Source organism: Carya illinoinensis, chromosome 4 (assembly GCF_018687715.1).
Source record: "Carya illinoinensis cultivar Pawnee chromosome 4, C.illinoinensisPawnee_v1, whole genome shotgun sequence".
In the NCBI taxonomy this organism is placed as follows: domain Eukaryota; kingdom Viridiplantae; phylum Streptophyta; class Magnoliopsida; order Fagales; family Juglandaceae; genus Carya; species Carya illinoinensis.
In genome coordinates, this window is record NC_056755.1 from 3,451,707 (window position 1) to 3,476,036 (window position 24,330).

The following is a 24,330-nucleotide window of genomic DNA, read 5'->3' on the forward strand; positions in this document are numbered from 1 at the left end:
CGCACTATTACTCGACCTGCCTATCTTCACGACTATGTTTGTCCCACCTTACATACAGAGCCCCCGACATCTACACCTGCTTCACCGGCTTCAGGTACTGCTCATCCTTTGTCTGCTTTTCTTTCATATTCCCGTTTTTCTCCTTCACATATTACTTATTTGAATGCTCTTACATCTTGTCCTGAACCCTCTTGTTACACTGCTGCTATTCGCCACTCTCACTGGCGTGAGGCAATGACTGCTGAACTTCGTGCTTTAGAAGCTAATTCCACCTGGACTCTTGAGCCCCTCCCTCCTGGTAAGAAACCCATTGGGTGCAAATGGGTTTTCACAACCAAACTCAAAGCCGACGGATCTATCGAGCGCTACAAAGCTCGGCTCGTTGCCAAAGGATACACTCAGGTTGAAGGCCTTGACTATCATGAGACTTTTGCTCCGGTCGCCAAAATGACCACGGTTCGCTGCTTCTTGGCCGTTGCCGCTACTAAGAATTGGATTATTCATCAGCTCGACGTCAACAATGCCTTCTTGCACGGTGATCTTGATGAAGAAGTCTACATGACTCCACCTCCCGGTTATTGTCCTAAGGGGGAGACCCGCGTTTGTCGCCTCCGCAAATCCCTCTATGGCCTCAAACAAGCTTCCCGCAACTGGTTTTTTAAACTAACCTCAGTGCTTCTTGATGCAGGTTTTCACTCGTCTCAGGCAGATCATTCTTTATTTACCCTCACCACCTCTACCAGCATTGTTCTTGTCCTTGTTTATGTTGATGACATCCTAGTTGCTGGTAACGACCTTTCTCAGATTGAGATTTTCAAGAGAATCCTCTCCACTCACTTCAAAACAAAGGATCTCGGTTCTCTAAAGTACTTTCTTGGACTCGAAGTTGCACGGTCTTCCACAGGCATCTTCCTTAATCAACGCAAATATGCCCTCGACATTCTCTCTGACAGTGGCCAACTTGGTGCACGGACTGCTCTCTTTCCTATGGAGCAACATTTGAAGCTTACTGCTCAAGATGGCGACCTCCTCCCTGATCCTGGCCTTTATCGTCGTCTTGTTGGTCGCCTTATCTATCTGACCATCACTCGACCCGACATTGTTTATGCAGTCAACACACTCAGTCAGTTTATGCACGCTCCTCGAGTTCCCCACATGACCGCTGCTATTAGAGTTCTCCGCTACATCAAAGGCTGTCCGGGTCAAGGCATCTTCTTTCCTTCATCCAACAGTACTCATGTTTCAGCTTATACCGATTCTGATTGGGCCAGCTGCCCCACCACCCGTCGTTCCACCACCGGCTATTTTATTCAGTTGGGCACCAGTCCACTCTCATGGCGCACCAAGAAACAAAGTACAGTTTCTCGTTCTTCTGCTGAAGCTGAGTATCGTGCTATGGCCGTCACCACCTGTGAACTCACCTGGTTAAAACAACTTCTCACTGATCTTGGTGTTCCTCATCCCGAGCCTTTTACTCTCCATTGTGACAATCAGTCTGCTTTGCATATTGCTCATAATCCTGTGTTTCATGAGCGCACCAAACACATTGAGATTGATTGCCATATCATTCGTGACAAAATTCGCTCAGGGCTCCTCAAAGCTGTTCACACTTCTTCACATGAACAACTTGCGGATATCTTCACCAAAGCTTTGGGACATGACCTTTTTCATCATTTCTCGCGCAAGTTGGGCATTACGGATCTCCATGCGCCAACTTGAGGGGGAGTATTGACAGCTATCCATTGACAGTTTTCTTACCATATCAAGACTTGCACAATTTCTGTAATTAGCTTAATTTTAGGTCTCCATCACATTAGTTTACTTTCCTTTTGTATAAACTTTCCTTACATAACCTATTGTACGCCTATTTATTTGTATAGTTTGATATGAAATAAACAATTCACGTAGCTCAATTCTATCTACTTCTTCTGTCTTAACAATATTCATTGTAAGAAATGAGTTCCACTAGAAAAAATTATTTTTTATATATTTATTTCACGGTCAATACACAAGGACCTCACTTCTAAGCTGTGATCGCTTTTTGTATTATCAGACCATTGCTTTTTCTTAATATTTTTACATTCTCTTAGTTTTTTTTTTTTTTTCCTCACTCTCAATCCAAATAAGTTTTAAACACATTTTTTCCTTATAAAAATAGAGCGTCAAATTATTTTTTCTCTAACCTTATAATAAAAAACCACAAAAATTGAAAAACAAAATACTAATTTTCAAACATATTGTCATGATCTCAACCGATCGATACAAATCTCACTAGAAATATATTTTAAAAAATATTAGTAATCCAAACTTTTTTTTCTCAAAATCTGGTAATCTTGCAGCCTCGCGCGTGGCATATACTTCATTTCCAATAAAAATGCGCCACGTGCTGTAACAAATAAAATTTAAATTTAAAGAATCAGTGACGTTAAAAAAATAAAAAAAATAAAATTCAGGGGTGGCCTCCCCCATCCAACTAATGGCAGGCATCGCCACCAGGCCGCCCCCGACCGAGAGTGTGTTTCATTTTTTAAACTTTTTTAAAAGCATATTTATTTTTTAAAATGTAAGTTTTTATGTGCTGTGACACATGGCATAAAGCAACAGAGGTTCTATTGGGTCTAATAAATCTGTAACAAAAATGACCAGAATTGAGAGTACGCCTATAAAAACAAATCAAAATTTTAAAAATTAAGAAATATATATAGATTCAGTTTGATAATGTGAAATTCTCAATTCAAATATAAAATTTTTATTTTATTATTATAATTTTTTTAAATTTCTATACAAAATATAATAAATAATTTAATTTTTTCTTACTTTTTTATATCTCAAAATAATAATAATATTAAAATATAATATCCTAATTTTTTATTTAAAATTCAAAATTCTTATTTCAAAATTATTAAGTGACAAAGCTGAACCTTAAAATGCCAAATCATGGGAACTATTATGGTATTTAATTCATCATCTTATAGTCCCTTCAAAATAAGAAATAATTGATAAAAATTGCCGTATAATGTTTGTGCAGTCTATTACTTGTTAGAATTAGAATAATTTTATGTATTAGCCACTATTCATATTGCACACCACACACTTATAGGTTTTTATAGAATGTAGGGATACTTTTCATAAGATATATAGATGTTTTTAATAGGATGTGTGGTGTGCAATGATAAATAGTAGCTGCTCCCAATATTTTATCTTAGAATTAAGAGATTGAAAATTTTATATATCACACTATTATTATATTTTTATTTTATTATATAAAATATGATATAATTATTATAAAATTATTTAATAGTAATAAATATATCACATCTTATATAGAAATTAGATTTTTTTTTTCAATTAGTGTTAATTATCATTTAAATTGAGAGTTGATCTCAACTCATCTTATTTAATCATTATAATTTTTTTAAAATTTTTACACAAAATATAATAAACAACTCAATAATTTAAAATTTTGAAATAATAATAAAATTAAAAAATTATATTTTAATAATAATTTATTTAATTTTTAATTTTTATCTAAAACTCAATTCATCTTTTAACTCAATTCATTTTACTTTAATTATTCCTTGGCAAAACGGTACCGGATCTGACTGGATGACTCGACGGGCCTGTGCTGTGTCTTCACTGAGTTTCATTTTTGCCCTCACGCTCCAGTCTCTACTGAGTCTCATTTATGCCAAAAAGCTCTCTCATATGATCGTGTTTTGCCTTTTGCATCTCTCTCTGAAACCTGAATTGGCAGTTGTTGTCGTTGAATGGCGAAGAAGTACGTGAGGGAGACCATGCCGCTATCGCGGTTCGGGGTGCTGGTGGCGCAGTTGGAGTCCATAGCGGCCTCCGCGGCCCAGCAGCCTCCGGAGCCCCTCCTCTGCTTTGATCTCCTCTCCGATCTCATATCCGCCATTGACGAAGAGCCCAAGGTCTGTTTTCTTATCTTCCTCGACCTTTCTTTATATCTTAGATCTGCACTCCGCTTCTTCTCCGCAACGTGTTCTCTTCAAAATTTATTTCGACTTTCTCTTTTTCTGTTATCGATTTTCTCACAAATCTATTAGGGTTTCACATTTTTTTGGATTTGAACGATTTGAAATTGGAACCCAACTACATATCTTTTTTTTTTTTTGTCAAATTTTGGTTGAGTTCTCTTGAGTTTTTGCTGCTGTAGCAAGCGAAATGTTTTTATTTGCTCTTGAATGTTATTATTATTCATTTCAGGAGTCTATATTGTTGTGGCAAAGAAAATGTGAGGACGCGCTTTATTCTTTACTCATTCTTGGTGCTCGACGACCTGTTCGTCATCTGGCATCCGTGGCAATGGCAAGGATTATATTCAAGGGAGATGCCATTTCGATTTACTCCAGAGCGAGCAGTCTTCAAGGGTTTCTTTCTGATGGGAAAAAGAGCGAGCCTCAGAGAGTTGCTGGTTGGTCATAAACACTAAAACTTGTGGTTAGATAGTCACTCACATACTAATCTTTTTTTTTTTCTGCTTGCATTTATTCCAGTTCCATTCATATCTTGAACCTTATTACTATGAATGATTCATAAACTAGTCTTTAGCTTGTATCTAGGTCAAGGTGTTTCCGCTTGTGTACTCCGTAATTGGGCCATGCCTATTTATTTGTCTTAATAAAATATCTTATTACTTATCAAAAACAAAAAACATAAACCATATCCTGTTGGCAATTGTTTTTGATGACAAATTTAACATAGGGAATAGATGCACTGATGCTTGTTGGGTTTAAGCTTTTTGTTGGTTAATTGAAATTTTAGTTTGTGGATACAAATGGGCCAATTAATTTATATTATGCACTGTGATGATTGATACTTGCGTGGGATGGGATTAGGGCTTTTTAGAGCTCAAACATGATATTCTTTATATATCATTCAGTGTTGTCTATTTAGTGCATTATGCAAATCCACCTTAGTGTTGTATACATTCAGTGTACTTGGTTATTCCTATTGTTATATATATATATATATAATATTTTAACTTGAAGATTAGGGCTGGAGGGGAAGACAAACTATTATGGACATGCACAGGGAATAAGAAATTTTCAGTCCATTCTTACTACAAGGCCTTGACGATTCACTCCCCCAATGCCTTCCCTTGGAAGAGCATCTGGAGGAGCAAGGCCCCCTTAAGGTCACTTTCTTCGGGTGGGTGGCTTCCCATGGTAAAATACTAACTATAGACAAGCTAAGGAAGCATGGACTCTTCATAATGGACTGGTGCTTCATGTGCAAACACAATGGTGAATTAGTGGACCATCTTCTCCTCCATTGCAACGTAGTTAAGGTATTGTGGGATGAGATCCTCTTGAGGCTTGGCATCGCTTGGGCCATGCCACAGAGGGTGATCGATTTACTGTCTTGTTGGCAAGGGCTAAGAGGCAATCGCCAGATTGAAACTGTATGGAAGATGGTACCTTTATGCTTAATCTGGTGCACGTGGATCAAAAGAAATGACCACTGTTTTGAGAATAAGGAATGCTCTCCTGATGGTTTTCGGGCCTTTTTCTTTCACACTACTCCTTTGGGCATCTACTATTGTATTGAATGGAATGAGTCTTATTGACTTTTATGCTACTATCCGTAGCACTTAGATTGTAACTAGGCTATTTCTTGTATATTCCCTGTGTACTCGGACTTTTCCTATTTACGTGGATCAATAAAATTTATTTACCTATCAAAAATATTTTAACTTACAAAAAATAAAATAAAATTGGGGGATGTATAAGGGTTTTATTGAAATGGCCACTAAGGTGGTGCAACGCTTACACGAGAGGAATATATATGAGTGGAGCACCTCGATAGTCGTTGATAGAAGATCACAGTGAACTCTTTAATGGGATGCCTAAAGGGTCTTGACTTGGTATAATTGCTTGCCTTGACCCTTATGAGTGTGCTTCCCCTTTTAGCTAGCTTAAGGGGTATCAGAGTGCTCCTCTATCTAGGAGAGTAATACCTAGAGTGTGTGATTGTGTATGAGAATGTGGTGAACGAGATCCTACATTGCTTGGGAGGGAGAAGTTCAAGTGTTTTATAATGAAATACGGGAATTCCAATTGTAACCATGATTGGTCTTTTTGGAGCATGTGCTTTGACGTGACTTGGGTCTTCTTTATGATATCAGAGGCAATTCCAACAAAAAGTGTGGGACTTGAGCGGTGCCACTTGTGATCGACTTGGCTTGATAAGGACGTTGGAGATTTTAAGGGGGTGGTTCTAATACCCTAGATTGTGTATGAAAAGGTGGTTGATGGGATCTCACATTAATTGAGAGGGAGAAACTCTAGCATCTTATTATGATTAAGGCAATTTGCAAGATGATCCCGATATGCATTATGTGGTGCGTGAGGCAAGAGAGCAATGAACGGACATTCGAGGATAAAGAGAGATCAATGGAGGAGTTGAAAGTCTTCTTTTCTTTTAACTCTTTGTACTTGGGCTATTGCTGTTAGTTTAATGGCCAAAATTTACATGAGTTTCTTATTTCTTTTGACCCTACATAGTGTAGGACATTCTTTGTACTGAACGCAGCATTTTGCCTATTCTTTTTTAATATACTTTCTTATTTTTCTCAAAAAAAAAACTAGTCCTTATGCAGCATGGCCCCAGATGTGGATTGGACCTTCCTTAGGGTGTTATAGAAGACATGGGATTTCATTAGCATGTTTTTAATTCTAAAGAGTGCATTAATTCAATAGCTAGGTATTTTGTATGCCTTAGAGGCCCGTGATGCTTGTTGTCATTCATAACCCCGGATTTTCTATACGCCTGGGGCCCAAATTTGGCAGTTGGCTGCTGCTGGGCATTAATGATGAAAAATGAAGTGCTAATGGCACCCTTTCTACCACTGCTTTAATGAATCATTAAAACCAAGTAATTAACAATAACCTCCAGCTCCAAGTTTCACTTAGATTGTCAAGTGAGACTCCTAAAGTTTGATTTTATCGATCCATGTATGTGTACCTATGCCTACTTGAGTTGACAATTAATTGTTTATAATGGAACATACTGTTGAAGAAACATTATAGTGTGATGTTCCAGGTCAGGTTACCATTTGAATAAGTGGAGAAAGAAACCTAGCTATGAAGGAAGTATCTGAATGGTTCCCAGATTTGATTTGATTGTTGTTTTCTTAATGAAGAATTAAGTTTCTTGTTGTAGCTCAACAATTGGTAGGCCAATCATCTTGTGCTTTGAGGTGGGAGGTTAATTTTTGAGGGTTATAAATTTCCATCTAGATGGCATCATTTTGATCTTAATTTTATGATTGTTTATTGTTTACAAGTGATATATGGCATATTTTGGTACTCTATATTACTCTATATTATATAATATTTATCGCAGTGATTCTTTTTAATGTTGGTTATTGTATGGGTATGCTTATGCGGCATGTTTCTATTGGCTGTAAAAAAGATCATTTTGTTTCTACAGAGACATTTTGTAGAAACAAAATGCTCTTTGTCATATTCTTGCTGAGGCTGTCTGTTTTTTGGGTTGTTGTCTATTTAGGCTTTTTCCTATTCTATTTCTAATTTATCATTTTCTTAATGCATCAATCTTTATAGGTGCTGCACAATGCTTAGGAGAATTATATAAGCATTTTGGGAGGAGAATTACCTCAGGTTTACTTGAAACGACTATTATTGTGACAAAACTTATCAAGTTTCATGAGGTATCCCATCCTATCTGTGTTTTTATCCATAGAATTTTGTTCATTCATGTCATAAGAAACTGAATCTTCATTAAGAAAGGAGTAGGAATGAAATAGAGGAGAATGAACTTATATAACTTCTTCAAGACTACATGAATACTCTTACTCTCGTGTTTGACATCTTCTCCTTGTTTTCATAAATTATTTTTTTCTCTCTTCATTTCCTTTTATTTGGTGTGACTTATGTTCATTTTTTTTGTAAGTCTCCATACATGCTTCCAGTCATGATTTGGATAATAATATTGCTAACGATCCATAAATATCAAGAATGTTGTTGTGTTATAACTTGGTAATTTTATCATATTTTCTATTTTGCAAGAAAAGGGTATGCCATATGCGTTGATGCTTTTACTCTTGCATATGATAAGTGTTTTTTTATTGGTAAATAAATTTTTATTGATCATTAGAATAGGCAAAAGCCCAAGTACATAGGACTGCATAGTAGAAATCTTTTGTTATTTACTTTTCATGAATTATTATATTCTAAGTATATACTTCCATATCCTTATTCTAGAGAAAGATTTGTTACTTATGGGTCGATCAACTTGACAAGATATTCTAAGTCTTAGTTTGTGTGTGTGAGAGGAAGGGATGGAGCGATTGGGGTGAGGCTTAGTGAGATTGTTAGAAGGGTGATATAGGTATGTTGTGTCTGATTATCATCATTGAGTCATTTTTTTTGAGTTCATGTTGCTTTTCTTTTTCCTTTGTTGTGTAAATTCTATTTATACTCCTCCAATCTCAGGAGTTTGTGAGACAAGAGGCTCTATATATGCTTCAAAATGCTTTGGAAGGTTCTGGTGGTAGTGCTGCTTCATCTGCATATACTGAAGCGTTCCGTCTCATCATGCGATTTGCTGTTGGGGATAAATCATTTGTTTGTAGAATAGCTGCAGCAAGATGTCTGAAGGCATTTGCTCACATTGGAGGGCCAGGTTTAGGAGTGGGTGAGCTTGACAATGCCGCATCTTATTGTGTCAAGGCAAGTGTTGTTCTTTGTGATTTTTATCTCATTTCTTTTTTATTAGTCAACAGCTGAATCTTTGAGATTTGTTGTCATAAATTTTAATTCCACTTTTTTTTACTGATGCTCTTGGTAGGCGCTAGAGGATCCCATTTCATCTGTTCGGGATGCATTTGCAGAAGCTTTGGGCTCCTTGCTTGCTCTTGGAATGAATCCAGATGCACAGGTTCTATATGTCTATTCTGATTGCTTTTTCTCTCTGATCCTTTTGTGATCTCACAGTTTGTTTCTCTTACTAGGTTCAACCAAGGGGAAAAGTTCCTTCTCCTCCAGCAAAGAAATTAGAAGGTGGTTTGCAAAGGCATTTGGCTTTGCCCTTCAGGAAAGGTATAGTTTATTTTATGAACCTAATTTCTCTTTTTTATGAGAGCTCAATTATGCAATCTCCCTTTCCAATTTTGATTTGAACTTAAACAACTTTGGACCAGGATTGATCATTTCGATCGAGAAGGATACAAATAAATAATGAACATTTGTCAATTCCCTGTGACTGGATGAGGCTTTACCTTTTGTAAAGTTCAAACAACAAAAGACCAATATAAATTCCCTCATCAACTGATCCTTGATTGTAGATTGTCACTAACAGCGATTGTGGATTCAAGTCCCACTGGGCATGCATGCCCTGCCATGTAAAAATGTGATGGTTTTACCTATTAAAAAAAAAAAGATTTTTACTAACAGAGAACTAAGCCCTATATGTTTCCCATTTGTATGGGAGGATAATACCCTCATATGTGATCGAGATCCTTTGCAATGTAGACAACCTCGATGTGGTCGAATATCATGACATGTTTGACTGTAATGGTGATCGAATTCATGTAGAAAAACTTGTCGGTTTTGTAGATAACCTTGAATGTATCCATATCTCCTACCCCTCGATTTTGTTTAAGCACTCTTTAGTCTTTAAAACCAAGCATCAATCTAGCTATATCCATTTTTTGCGATGCTATAGCATTGATCTAGTTGTTTTATCACTGATTGAACAAGCCTACTCTTTTGATTGAGGAATATGCTTACATTAAGGGCACTGTGATTATTTAAAAAATGGGATGATCTGATCCTTTCGATTCCTTTCTTATTAATTACTTTTGAAGGACAAGGGGGGTCACTTAATTGATAAGAAACTCGAAGGAAGTGCTAATTTTTCTCAATGGGAACAAGAAGATGCTCTAATATTGTCTCTCATGCTGTCTAGCATTCAACCTATTATTGATTCTAGTTTGATGTATCTTGATATTACGGAAGAGCAAACCATTAAAGTGGTGCCGTTATACAAGAGTTATTCTGTCTATAAAGAAAAAAATAGATTTACCTTCCACATGCACAAGGGGTGGGAAAATGGTCTAATAATTTATGGATGTACAAGTTATTTTATCTATAAAGGAAAAAAAGAAGTTTTTTGTCATATGTATTGGTTTTCAATTTATAACAAAGCTTGTAACGACGAACATAAAGTATATTGACAATGGAAAGGATCACTAAAATTGTAATATTTCTTCCTTTTATTAGTATTTTATCTATCTTGCATAGAAAAAAAGACATCATCTTTTTAGTTGGTTCATATGTTAAATACTTTGCATGCCTCTTGGCATCGATTGATCTCTCACATGTTTTGTAAATTGCAGCAAGCGGAGGTCGCTCAAAGGATGTACGAGTTGGCCTAACCTTGTCTTGGGTTTTCTTTTTACAGGTAGATTCTGGCGATCAATCCCTGCTCTTCCCCCTTCCCTTTTTTCCTTGTCGTGTTTTAGAAGGTTTTTGCAATTGAATTGGTTTTTCTTTTACTAATTTTACAATAGTGTGGTGCATTTGGGAGGGAAATGAACCATAGAACTTTTAAAGACTTGTTAGTGGACAATGGATGAAGTTAAAATTTTCTTCTTCAATATGCAGTTCCTTTGGATGATTGCTAGAGGTTTTAAAGGACTAAGTTTCCGGGATTACATTATATCTGTTTCTAGTTCTAATTAGGCATTTCTCTTGTACACGAACCATTGACTTGGGGCCATGCCTTTTGATTTTTGCAATAATTTTTTATTTTTTGCAATAAGCATGAGAATAACTATTCAACTTTTTATTTTTTGCAATAAGATTGCCACTCCCTATGACTTATCTTGGCCTCCCGTTGGGGGCCCCCTTGAGAGCAGCTTCTATATGGGATATAGTGATTGAGAAAGTAGAGCGTCAATTAGCAAGATGGAAGAGAATGTACCTGTTAAAAGGTGGTAGGATTACCCTGATAAAGAGTACATTATCTAATCTACCGACCTATTTTTTGTCCATGTTTTCTATTCCAGCTAGTGTGGCACTTCGTAACGAGAAATTACAAAGGGATTTCTTGTGGGGTGTAATAGGCGAGGAGTTCAAATTTCACCTAGTCAAATGGGAGAAGGTTTGTAGGCCTATTTCGAATGGTGGTTTGGGCATTAAAAATTTGAGAATCTTTAATTGGGCGCTACACTAGAATCTTACAACTACTTGGTAAGTGGTTGTGGCGATATAATAAAGAACCAGAAGTTCTTTGGAAGATGGTGATTGAGAGTAAGTATGGGGGATTATGGGGTGGATGGTGTTCTAACGAAGTAAGCGGGGTGTATGGAGTGCGGTTGTGGAAATATATTAGACGAGGATGGGAGGTCTTTTCTCGCTACACCAGGTTTAGTTTAGGAGAGGGGGCCAGGATCAAATTTTGATATGGCATTTGGTGTGCTAGTGGTGCACGTAAGGATCTATTTCCGGCACTTTTCAGGGTTGCAAGTGCCAAAGATGCTTCAGTGGCGGAAGTCATAGTAATGGTGGGGGAACAAATCTAGTGGAACATCAATTTTAGCAGGGTGGCCCAAGATTGGGAATTGGACAGTTTTGAAGCCTTTTCAGCCTTTTGTACTCAACCAAACCAAGTAACCAGCATGTTGATTTATTGTGGTGGATACCTACGGGCAAATGCATGTTTTCGGTTAGCTCATTTTATAAGTCTCTAACACATGAGCCTTCTATTCCGTTTCCATGGAAAAGGCTTTGGAAACACAAGGCGCCTCTTAAAGCAGCATTTTTTGTGTGGACCGCCTTCTTGGGTAAAATCCTCACAACAGATAATTTGAAAAAACAAAGGGTGATAATTGTATATTGGTGTTGCATGTGTAAGAAGGGGGGCGAATCTGTGGATCATCTCCTACTACACTGTGAGGTAGCTCGAGGGTTATGGAATGAGGTTTTTCGTAGACTAGACTTGGATTGGGTTATGCCTGAGACAGTAGTAGCAGTCCTAGCTAGCTGGACAGATTTAAGAGGCAACAACTAGATCAAGGCTATGTGGAAGATAATTCCTCTTTGCATCATGTGGTGTGTGTGGCAGGAGCGCAACGAACGGACGTTCAAGGACAAAGAGAGATCAATGGAGGAGCTGAAAGCTTTCATTTTTAGAACCCTTTGTACTTGGCCATTGCCATTAATTTTAATGGGATTTTCATGATTTCCTTGCTTCTATTGCTCCTACATAGCTAGGACATTCTTTGTACTGAACTTGGCTTTTGCCTATTCTTTTATTAATATACTTTCTTACTTATCCAAAAAAAAAAAAAAATTCAACCTTTTTATTATTATTATGATTATTATTATTATTATTATTATCATTTATTGTTGTTACCTGTATTTGATCAAGATTCAATAGATTGTTTTGAATTCAATCTATTGGAAAGTGAACATTTGAGATTAGAACTTTCTACCAATTTGTTGTAATTGATTTTAATGGCATGAACATTCATGAATTTCTTGTATCATTAGAACACTACTCGTAGGCATTGCTCTTGTATATATCCCATGTTTTTGGGCTTTTGCCTATCCTTATGATCAATAGAATCTTATTTACCGATTAAAAAGGAACTTTCTACCAATTTGGAAAGTGTAAAGTGGGTAAGGCCTTGTGTGTCTTGATTTTACCATCTCTTCGGAATATAGTGGATTATGACCAAAGGGTGGTGGAGCTAATGGCTTGTTGGGAAGAGTAGATTGGCAGTCAACATATGTTAGTAGTTTCAGATGGCTCCTTTATGCTTAATGTGGTGTATTTGGGATGAACACAATGCTTGTAATTTAGAAGACTGGTACAGTGTGGTGTTAGAGTCTGAAATCACTATGCTCAAATCCCTCTATATCTGGATGATGACCACATTTTTTGCTTTTGAGTTTCTGTTTCTCTCCTCTCCCTTTATTTGGGTGCTTTTTCTTGTATACTTCATATGCACTTGTTTCATCTCTGCGCTTTTACTAAAATTAACTTGTAAGAAATGGTCAAATTGTTACATTTTCATAATAGTGTGTGTTGTTAGACCGAGAAACGTGACAATTCTTGATGTTTTCAAGGTTTCTGATTGGTAGTTCCATTTCCTTGCTAGTTTGTTATTAAACTGAGATTGGTGACAGTTCCTGATGTTATCTAGGTCTTTTTATTAGTGATAGTTTGTGGTGATTGCCTCAAGTTTGAGCATGTGTTGTCTGGTATTGCTTCTGGCTTGAACTCAACAAATAATTTTTTTTGGTAGGGTTTGCATTCATATCTAAATTCTTTGTCTAGACTACTACTTTTTGTGTGGAGGTTGAGATAAATAAGTTACGCCGTGTTATTGGGTAGTAATGTTTATTTGTTCTTTAAAATATATTTTGCAGGCTATTCGTCTAAAGTATCTGCAACCAGATAGTGAGCTTCAAAACTTCGCTTTGCAAGTTATGGACATGCTTTGTGCTGATACTTCTGTTGATGCCCATGCATTGGTATTTATTAAACAGACTTGTACCTTAGATCTGTTTTTAATTTTCTGCTTCTGAATTTCATAAGAATGTGAAATATTTGACTATCATATGACTTCAAGTGTTCAACTTTGTCCTAATAAAAAGGTGATTATTTTAACTTTGTTTTGCACTTGTATTGTCTAAAGGAGAAAAGAAGGAAGCAAAACTTTTTTTTTTTTTTTGATAGGTAAATGATTGTATTAATAAGAATAGGCATAGCCCAAGCACACAAGATGGTATACAAGAATCAACACCCATCTAGGAAGAAGAAATAGAAACAAGGAAATCATGAAAATCAAGGCCATTGAAATCAACAGCTTTGGTCCAAAGAAGTAAGGTTCTAATAAAAATTAGTCTAAGCTCTGCTAAAGAGCGCTCTTGATCTTCGAACGTCCGGTCATTAAACTCCTGCCATAAGCACCACAGAATACAAATAGGAACCATCTTTCACATAGCTGTGATTTTTGGAATACCACCTAGATTTTCCCAACAGGCCAGAAGTTTAACCACAGTGGCAGGCATAACTCAGGCTGCTCGAACTGTCTGACAGCATCTTCCCATAACGCTCTAGCAACCTCACAATGCAGTAGAAGATGATCCACAGTCTCACCACTTTTTTTGCACATACCGCACCAGTCGACTATAATCACCCTGTGTTTCCGTAGGTTATCCGTCATCAAAATCTTTCCTAGAGAAGCTGTCCAAGCAAAGAACACCGCTTTGGGAGGCAAAGAAGGAAGCAAAACTGGGAATGAATAAATGGAATAAAAGATGACTGACACGTGTTTACCCTTTTTTTTATAACAAGATTTTATTAATAAGAAAAGATGACTGACATGTGTTTACCCTTCTATTTTTCATAAGAAGATTTTATTAATAAGCTGTGTACAACCGTTGTTCACTGTTTTTAAATTTTCCATGCGATCTAGGGGACATGTTGTCTTTCAATTTTAGTTCAATTATTGATAAATTTCTTTTCATTGGTTCATGCACTCATGCAGTGCCTTCATGCCTTGTAGCGCACCCTCTCTGGGATATAATATTGTTTAGAGAACCATGAAACTGTTTGCTGCACATTTATAAGTTACATAATCAAGATTTTGCTGATATCCTCTGCATTGAACTTTCATATAGGATAATGTTCAAGGAGCCTTCTACAGCCACCGCTGGGAGCTCCCGCTAGGCTTAGAAGTTTTTTTTTTTTGATTTTTTTTTTCACATCATTTTTTAATACTTTTAAACATTTAAAAAAAATAAAAAAATTCATAATGATATTAAACAAAATGTTCTTAATCATTAAGAAAAAGAAAAAAAAAAAAAAAAACACTGTGAGCGGTAGCTCCCAGCGGGATCCCCCCTCTGGGGGGATCTAGCATTTTCCAATGTTCAATTCTAATTCATCTTATAATTGTTAATCTAAGATTTAAACTCTTGTGTAAGTTGCTGGAGGTGCAGTTAATGTGTTAAACCTGACTAATTGCATATATATTATTTGGTTTTTTAGATAAATATTATAATGGAGCATTGTCGGATCTGCTAGAATTTATGGGGTTCTATAGTAGTTAACCTTATGCAGCACGTGGATAAAATTATTATTTGAAGCATTAAAAGATCGATACCTTTGAACTTATGGAAAAACAATACCTTTGAACTGAATCTGTGTCAATTGTATAAGTGATTATAATTAATTCATTTGTTGCTAATTTATGATTAAGTGCCTATGTGACGTTCAACATAATTTAGCTACTGATCAAATTTGTCTTATGGTTTGCTGAAGGCATGTGTTCTCTATATCCTTCGGGTTGGCGTAACTGATCAGATGATGGAGCCTACTCAAAGGAGCTTTCTGGTTTTTCTTGGAAAGCAGGTTTCTGATAGTGAATCAACTGGGCTTCAATCGTTTTCTTTTACTTGTTTGGCATCTGTAATGAAAAAGAACTTCTCTTCATACTTGACAGCTCCAGTCTGCTGATGCCAGTCCTTCCATGAAAATTTCTGCTTTACGTACCTTGTCCTATACACTGAAAACCCTGGGAGAGGTAAGGCACAAATCTGGTTATGCATATTTTATGAATACTTTTTCAAGTAGAGAATATTGTATGTGTTGTAACCGTTAAACATTGTGCTTGTTTTGCCTAGAGCACCATGCTTGACACGTTTGAAATAACTTTTTTTTTGGTAAAAAATTTAAGCTCAAGATACGAGGCATTTATAAGCAATGAAGCTAAAGATCAAGCGTACCCCCTTAGTCTCTTCATCTTGCCTTGCATTTTTTTTTTTTTTGGAGGAGAAAAAATTTGGTGAATTTTAAGAGATGTTGAGAATGTGGAGATAGAGGAAAGAAGGTTCACTTCAAGAGGTAACATAACATGCTACACATGATGATTGCTGCCATAGAAAGCTTTTGTTTGTATGTTTCACTTTTGGAATAATACAGTCTCTTTGATATTATCACCTTTTGTACCCTAAAGGAGTTTGGATGAACCTTCATATTTATATCGAGTTCTTAATGTGTTCCTTAAGCAAATGCTGGTTGGATTATAATCACTAAAGTAGTGTGGATGATATGTGAGGGAAAACTTAATATATATCTAACAGTAATCTATAGCACTTAATTATAAAAAAAGTCATCTATATCACTTACAGAAAAATATTTAGCATGCACTATAGCATTAGTATTTAGTTGCAGAAAAAAGTTATAGTCATTGGAGTTGGATTAAGAATATGCTTTGGCATTATGGAAAGTTGCCGCTGATTTTCTATTGCTTGATATGTCCATACGCAGGTTCCATTTGAATTCAAGGAAGTTCTTGATGACACGGTTGTGGCAGCAGTATCCCATCCATCACAACTGGTAAGCTGCTGACTTTGGTTTTTTTAGCCATTCTGCTTTTTGTTCAAAATTATAAATTCAATGTGGACATTTAGAAGCTTATGTTTTTTGATTGGAAAATAAGATTTTATTGATCGTAAGAATAGGCAAAAGCCCAAGTATACGGGTCAGATACAAGAGCAATGCCTAGGAGTGATGTCCTAGTGATACAAGAAATTTATGAATGGTCATGCCATTAAAATCAATTACAATCGACCATTGGAAAAAAAGTGTCAAAAAAGAAAGTTCTAAGCTCATCCATTGATTGCTCACGATCTTAAAATCTTCTCTCGTTCCTTTCCCTCCGAAGACACCAACACAGGCAGATCAAAACCATCTTCCAAATTTTGGCAATCTGAAAAGTGCCTTGTAGACCTTTCCATGATGCTAAGAGGTTGATCACCCTTCCTACCATCACCCAAGCCACACCCACTTTAGCAAAAAAGTCATTCCACAAAGTTGTGACAATCTCTCAATGTACTAGTAGATGATCGATGGATTCTCCGCTCTTTTTACACAAACAACACCAATCCAAGACTATGATTTGGTGTTTCCTTAGGTTGTCGATAGTGAGAATCTTCTCCAATGAAGCTGTCCATACAAAAAAAGAGCCTTTAAGGGGGGCATTTGTCTTCCAAATACTCTTCCACTGGAATGGATTTTCATTATGCTTATAGATGGATTGGTAGAAGGAGCGTACTATGAACTTCCCTTTCGCTGAGGGGCGCCAAGAAAACTTGTCTTCACCTCCCCCCATAGAAACATAATAGACTAGGTTGTAAAGTTCCGAGATTGCTTATTTACTTGTATACATCCTGTGTACTTGGGTTATGCCTAAATTACTTGGAATAAAATTTCTTATTATCTATAAAAAAAAAAAAAATCTGAGATTTCTTCAACTTCCTAGTCATGGATAGCTCTAAAATGTAACATTTAATTGGGGAGTGCCATTAGATTGGTCAAGGAGGTCCGCAACTGAGGCTTCCTTCATTCTCGCTATACCAAAGAAGTTTGGATAGGCTTCCTTAAGTGCCTTTTCACCTCACTATATGTCATGCCAGAATTTGATCGAGACCCCTCACCTGCCTCAAAATGGGTAAAACTAGAAAATGGATGTGCTTCCCCGAGCCCCACCCCATTTGATCCACTCACCTCATTCGAGCACCAACCTCCCCATGCTCTACCATACTTTGATTCTAAAACTATTCTTTGCAAAGCTCGATGTTCTATGGGATATCTCCATAGCCGTTTGCCCAACAACACCTTATTAACAAGCTGCAAATTTCGGATACCCAAACCTCATTCTAAACTTGGGGAACAAATGGTGGCCTATTTAACTAGATGAAATGCTGTATTTTCTCCATATGGTAAGCCACCTTTGATGGAAGCGGAAATAAACAGAGGAAATAGATCGCTAGGTCGGAGAGGGTACTTTTGATGAGTGTGGCTGCCACCTTTGGATAAGTACATCCACTTCCAACTAGCAAGTTTTTGCTCCATTTTTTCTAGCATCATCCCAAATAGACATTGATTTGTAATGAGCTCCCAACGGGAGGCCAAAATATTTCATGGATGAATGAGATATCTTATATCCCAGGATAGAAGCCATACCATCCACATTATGCAGTTGCCCCATTGGAACTACATCTTATTTTCCCAAGTTCACCTTCAATCCATAAACGACTTCGAAGCATAGAAGCTTGGATACGATCATGGTTGGCTTCAGAAAATAATTGGGTATCGTCGGCAAATAAGAGTTGAGATATATTGAGAGAGCCAGTAGTGGCCTCCCCCACTGAGAAGCCAGATATAAAACCACCCTCGACAACATAGACGATCATTTTGCTAAATGCCTCCATTACAAAAGCAAATAGTAATGGAGATAAGGGATCCACCTGTCTCAATCCCTGTGAGCTTTGAAAGAGACTGTTTGGTGTGCCATTAATTATGCTAGAGAAGTGTGCAGTAGAGATGCAAAGTTTGATCCATGAGCATCATTTCACCCCCGAAATTTTGCCGGTTACAAAATTTGTGCGGCCTTAGTAGTGTTTTGTGTATGCTTTTTTGTCTTTTCTCTCCATACAACCTACATGCATGCATGCATCCTCCTCTCCGGCGCCCCTCGCCGGAGTTGATTTCCCCCTTCCCCTCTGATTCTTTCCTCCCCTAATTTCTTTTCCTTTCATTTCTTTCCTCTTTTACTTTCTTCTCCTTAGTTTCGATGGATGTAGTTCAGTGTCTTATGATTGAGTCAAAAACTTTCATATTCGCGATGGTGGGTGCCAACAGTTTTCGCATTACTGAAAGAAATAGACGTTTGGCTTTGTTCATACTCATTAATGGTGCAACAGCTTTATGGGTGATTAGAATGGTGGTGGAAGCCATTGATGCTCGTCGGCGTGAAGGCTTTTTCAAAAAGTTGAGGATAGGTAGCAGGGTCTTCACTCTGCAACATCTCAGAAACTCAAGGGGATGTTATCTTCTTTTGGAGGAGTTTAACAATGGCAGGAGAGGGGGCTCGTTGATCATCCCTGAGGGAGCTAAGGGTAGCGGCTGGGAGGGGTTTCTTTCCATCTTAAGAAGGTGGCTGAATATGTGGTGGCGCAGAGGGTGGTTCGCGAAGGGGAGGGACTTTTGGCTTTGGGTTGGAATCAAGTAACTCAGCATCATATGCCTTTGTCTTGGCTGGTTCCTCTGCAGAATGCAATTTCTCCTGTGGAAATGGGAAGCAAGGTCCTTGCCCCAGTGGACATGGGGGGGTCTTCTGATGGGTGTAAAAAGCTAGGGGATGTAGAGGGTGTTTTTTGGGTTGTCAGAGCTCAACTTTCTGGAGTCCTAGAAGAAGTTTCATTTTTGATGCAAAAGGTTGATATGGGATTGAGTATGGTGATGGGACTGGGCAGAGAGGTTGATATGGGATGAGGGCTACTGCTTCTTCAGTTTCGCATGTCGCTGAAGATGAATTTCAGAATGTGGGAAGAAAGGTGTTGGTAAGGGTAGAGTTTATTGGGGTAAGTGGATTAGATGGGCCGGTTGATTCGAATGGGATGGGCGCTGCTAGGAAGCCCGTAAGCCCTACTATGCAGAGGGAGCCTGTCTGCCCTCAGTTTTCAGCCACAAGGCCTCACTCGGGGGCTGTTAGCCCACGGGCCTCAAGCCCTCATGCCTTGGTCTCAGACAGGTCCCTTCACGCGGAAGGGCTGGCTGAAGATCCAGAGCCCTCGGGCAGGTCAAAGATCCAGATCCCTTAGGGCTTGCTCAACGTTTCTCCGCCGGCGGGTACTCAGGTCGACTCTTCACCGTTGTAGAACTCTCCAATGGTTGTCGGCGAGCCTTCCGATTTGGGTGGGGAGCACCAGACACCATTGCTGCAACCCGCGAATGCCTTCGGGTTGGCTGTGAAGGACGTCGCCAGCTGCTCCCAGGCCACTGTCAAACTCGCGACCGTCACAAAGTGGGCTGATGGCCTCCATTGAACCAGGGGATGGTACTTTGGAGCAGATTACGATCGCGGTAGGTAGGCATAGTGGCGGGGGTGTCGTTTGCACCTGGTCTAGACACGGGAGCAGCTTCTGAAGGTCCTCATCATCTTTTATTGGGTCTCTCTGAGACTTTATCTAGGGTCCTGTGCATTGTGGTGGAGGAGGTAGATGACTTTTATTTGGATGGGGGGTTTTCAGATGTAGGGTCCCCTTGTGGGTCAAATTTACAGCTAGTGTGCAAGGAGTTAGGGGTTGACACTCTGTTAACTGACCTAGGTGAACCCGAGGATGTTCGTAGCCTGCTTTGCTCATTGCCACCAGCAGGTTCATGGGCTGATTTACATTCGGATTGGGTCCTCCAGAAGGTTAATGATATGCGTCGTTGCTTGGGTATGTCCTGTGAGGGTTTTGAGGACTAGATTCAAGCTTTCCTCATTGCTATACGACCAGGTCAGCCTCTTTGGCAAAATCTGTAGTTAAGAAGGACAGGGAACTTAAGAGATTGGTCTGTTCCATAAACAATGATGCAAGGGAGGGTAGCGTGAGCAGGGGATGACATAAGAATATGGTGAATCTTGGCGATCCATGAAGCCAAAGATTTTTGATCGTGGCTTGAATGACCTGAACAAGTGCCTCACAGTAAATAACTTATTACGGGAATGGAAGACATATGTTATTTGTTTTTAGGAAACGAAACTAAAATATATTGATAGGCATATCATCAAAAGCTTGTGGAATTGTTCGTATGCAGAATGGACCACCCTCGCTTCTAAGGGTGCTTTAGGGGGAATTTTGGTGTTGTGGGACAAGATAGTAGTTAACCTTGTGGAGGAATGTGTTGGGGAATTTTTAGTAGCTTGTTCTTTCTCGAATGTGGATGATGGTTTTTGTTGGGGTTTTGTAGGTATTTATGGGCCTAACGATGATAATGGTAGAAAACTTATTTTGGACGAGATAGCTGACCTTTGCAGTTGGTGAGATATTCCATGATGTATAGGGGGTGATTGCAACATCACTCGAATTTCGAGTGAGCGGTCAGGGGTTTCTAGCTTGGGTTCAGCCATGGCTGATTTCTCCACTCTCTTGTTTGATTTGGACTTGGTGGATCTCCCCTTGGCAAGGGGAGATTTTACTTGGTCAAATGTAAGGGCATGGTCGAGCTTGGACAAGTTTGTTGTTTCTTCTTCTTGGGAGGCCCACTTTCCCACTTTATGCCAAAAATGGCTCCCCCAGCTTTGCTCGCATTATTTTCCCCTTTTACTAGATTGTGGGGGTATTCATGAGGGACACCGATACTTTAAGTTCGAGAACATGTGGTTGAGGTGGATGGGTTCGTTGAGAAAGTCAGCATGTGGTGGGCATCTTATCAACTCATGGGCACTCCTAGCTTTGTTCTAGCTGGGAAACTAAAAGCTTTGAAGAATGATATAAGAAAATGGAATTTGGAAGCCTTTGGGAACATCAACGACCAGCGGAACAAACTATTTATGGAGCTGTAGCAATTTGATGAGAAAGAGGCGGGAAGGGTAGTGTCGTTTGTTGATAGGGCAAGAAAATTAACTGTTGTTGCTGAGCTGGAGAAAATTACTCTTATGGAGGAGATCTCGTGGAGGCAAAAATCACGGGCTCTTTGGTTGAAGGAAGGGGATAGGAGTACAAAGTTTTTTCATAGAGTTGCAAACTCTCACCGAAGAAACAATGCCATAGAGATCCTCCATGAGGAGGGCAGGGTTTTATTGGGTAGAGATGCCATTAAGGATTATATTGTCCACTTTTATGATAAGCTTTTGACAGAACAGTACCTTTGGAGACCCAAGGAAGACGGACTAGTCTTTGATTCCATTGACCACACAAGCGCGACTTGGTTGGAGAGGCTTTTGGCGAAGATGAGCTGCTTGGTGTGCTAAAAGGTATGAACAAAGATAAAGCCCCAGGACCAGATGGCTTTCCAATGGCTTTTTTTTCACGCTTGTTGGGACATTGTTACGGAGGATCTAATGAAGGTTTTTATCGATTTTCAACTCTTTTATGAAATTCGAGAAGAGCCTTAATGCCTCTTTCATTGCCCTTATTCCCAAGATGGTGAGGTCGGTGGAAGTGAATGATTTCCGTCCCATAAGCTTGGTAAGTAAGTGGGGTTTACAAGATCATCTCCAAAGTTTTAGCGAAGTGGTTGAGTGAAGTTCTGGGGAAGATAATCTTGAAGTCCTAAAATGCATTTGTGAAAGGAAGGCAAATTCTTGACTTGGTCCTCATTGCCAATGAGTGCCTAGAGAGCATAGTCAGATCCGACATTCCAGGTATCTTGTGTAAATTGGATATGGAAAAGGCATTTGATCATGTGTAATGGGATTTCTTGTTGTATATCCTCGGTAGGTACGGCTTTGGGGAAAGATGGTACCAGTGGATAAAGCACTGTATCACAGCAGTCAAATTCTCTGTTTTGGTCAATGGCACTCCCGAAGGCTTCTTCAACAGTTCTCGGGGATTGAGACAAGGGGATCCTCTCTCCCCGCTCTTATTTATTCTAGTTATGGATGTGCTGAGCAGAATGCTGGAAATGGGTGGTTTCTTGGTGGGTGTTTCTTCGCATGGAAGCTTGACAGTCTCCCATCTTCTTTTTGCCGACGATACATTGATTTTCTGTAACCCGGATCAGGATTAGTTTCGCTCCCTAAGAGCACTTCTTCTTTGCTTTGAAGCTGTATCTGGCCTTAAGGTGAATTTATCCAAGTCGGAAGTAGTTCCTGCTGAGTCGGTCAATAACGCAAGTGAGGTGGCTGCCATCTTAGGCTACGAGGTTTCATCCTTGCCTATGAAGTATCTTGGACTCCCCTTGGGGTCCCCTCATAAATATAAGGCAATGTGGGAAGAAATTGTTGAGAAGATTGAAGGCAAACTGGCAGGGTGGAAGAGAATTTACTTGTCTAAGGGGGGGGAACTTATTAAGAGTACATTATCTAACCTTCCAACGTACTTTCTTTCTTTATTCCATGTGCTTGCAGGGGAGGCGAATAGACTGGAGAAGATTTTCTGTGATTTCCTATAGGGAGGATTAGAGGATGCAAAGAAATTCCATTTGATCAAATGGGATAAAGTATGCGCCCCTTTGCCTTGAGGTGGGTTGGGCTTAAGAAATTTGAGAACTTTCGACAAGGCACTCCTTGGAAAATGGTTATGGCGTTATAATCTTGAGGGAGACGCTCTTTGGAGGAATATCTTGGATGTTAAATATGGGAGTGTCTGAGGAGGTTGATGCACAAAGGAAGTAAGAGGGGCTTATGGCTTGGGAGTTTGGAAACTTATCCGGAATGGATAGGATGCTTTTCATGGTAACTTCAGGTTTGTGGTGGGAAGGGGCACGCGAATTAGGTTTTTGCATGATATTTGGTGTGGGGATGTCGCTTTGAAAAACGTTTTCCCCTTTCTTTATAGGATTGCATCTGATTAGGGCTCCTCGGTGGCTGATAATATGTGCATTATTGCTAATTCCATTCATTGGTCTGTGAGATTCACTAGAGCAGTCCAGGATTGGGAGGTGGGCGTCATCATTGACTTTTACAGCATGTTATATGCGTTGAAGCTAAGGTTTTGAGGGGAGGACAGATTAATATGGACATGCACAGGGAACAAGAAATTTTCAGTTTGTTCTTACTACAAGGCCTTGATGACCCACTCCTCCAATGCCTTCCCTTGGAAGAGAATCTGGAGGAGCAATGTCCCCCTCAAGGTTGCTTTCTTCGGGTGGGTGGCTTCCCATGGTAAAATATTGACTATAGACAAGTTAAGAAAGCATGGACTATTCATAATGGATTGATGCTTCATGTGCAAACACTATAGTGAATCTGTGGACCACCTTCTTTTTCATTGCGAAGCAGTTAAGGTATTGTGGGATGAGATCCTCTCAAGGCTTGGTATTGCATGGGCTATGCCTAGGAGGGTGAACGATTTATACTTCACTATTTTGGGCATCTACTATTGTATTGAATGGAGCGAGTCTTAATGACTTTTATGCTACTATTCATAGCACTTAGGTTGCAACTAAGCTCTTTCTTGTATACTCCCTGCGTACTCGGGCTTTGTATATTTACGTGGATCAATAAAATCTCTTTTACCTATCACAAAAAAAAAAAAAAAAAAAAAAAATTAACCCCCAAAACCACATCTCTCGAGTATCTAGAGTAAGAAGCTCCAATTGACTTAATCATAGGCTTTTTCCATATCTAGTTTGCAAAAAAGCCATGGCTCTCCCAACTTGGGTTTACTATCCAAGCATTCATTGGCAATAAGTAATGCATCAAGTATTTGATTTGCCTCCCCTTCACAAAGGCATTTTGGGGCTTTGATATTTCTTTCTCCACCACCATGCTTAACCTATATGTCAAGACTTTTGAGATGATTTTGTACATTCCACTCACTAAGCTAATGG

At 38.8% G+C, this 24,330-nt stretch overlaps 1 protein-coding gene across 7 annotated transcripts in view; it reads left to right on the forward strand.

Moving 5' to 3' along the window:
- The first annotated feature begins 3,629 nt into the window (after positions 1 to 3,629).
- Positions 3,630 to 24,330, forward strand: part of LOC122308312 (protein SWEETIE) — a 57,440-nt gene continuing 36,739 nt past the window's right edge. For 5 of the 7 annotated variants that reach the window (XM_043121563.1, XM_043121564.1, XM_043121565.1 and 2 more), the window contains exons 1-11: positions 3,630 to 3,932; positions 4,228 to 4,435; positions 7,590 to 7,696; positions 8,481 to 8,717; positions 8,836 to 8,925; positions 8,999 to 9,086; positions 10,385 to 10,449; positions 13,425 to 13,529; positions 15,325 to 15,414; positions 15,506 to 15,586; positions 16,333 to 16,401. In XM_043121563.1, the coding sequence (XP_042977497.1) occupies positions 3,768 to 3,932; positions 4,228 to 4,435; positions 7,590 to 7,696; positions 8,481 to 8,717; positions 8,836 to 8,925; positions 8,999 to 9,086; positions 10,385 to 10,449; positions 13,425 to 13,529; positions 15,325 to 15,414; positions 15,506 to 15,586; positions 16,333 to 16,401 (1,305 nt within the window). In that variant the 5' untranslated portion in view covers positions 3,630 to 3,767. Of the gene's footprint in view, positions 3,933 to 4,227; positions 4,462 to 7,589; positions 7,697 to 8,480; positions 8,718 to 8,835; positions 8,926 to 8,998; positions 9,087 to 10,384; positions 10,450 to 13,424; positions 13,530 to 15,324; positions 15,415 to 15,505; positions 15,587 to 16,332; positions 16,402 to 24,330 lie in introns of those variants that run through there. The other 2 variants (XM_043121567.1, XM_043121569.1) reach the window with 2 other exon arrangements.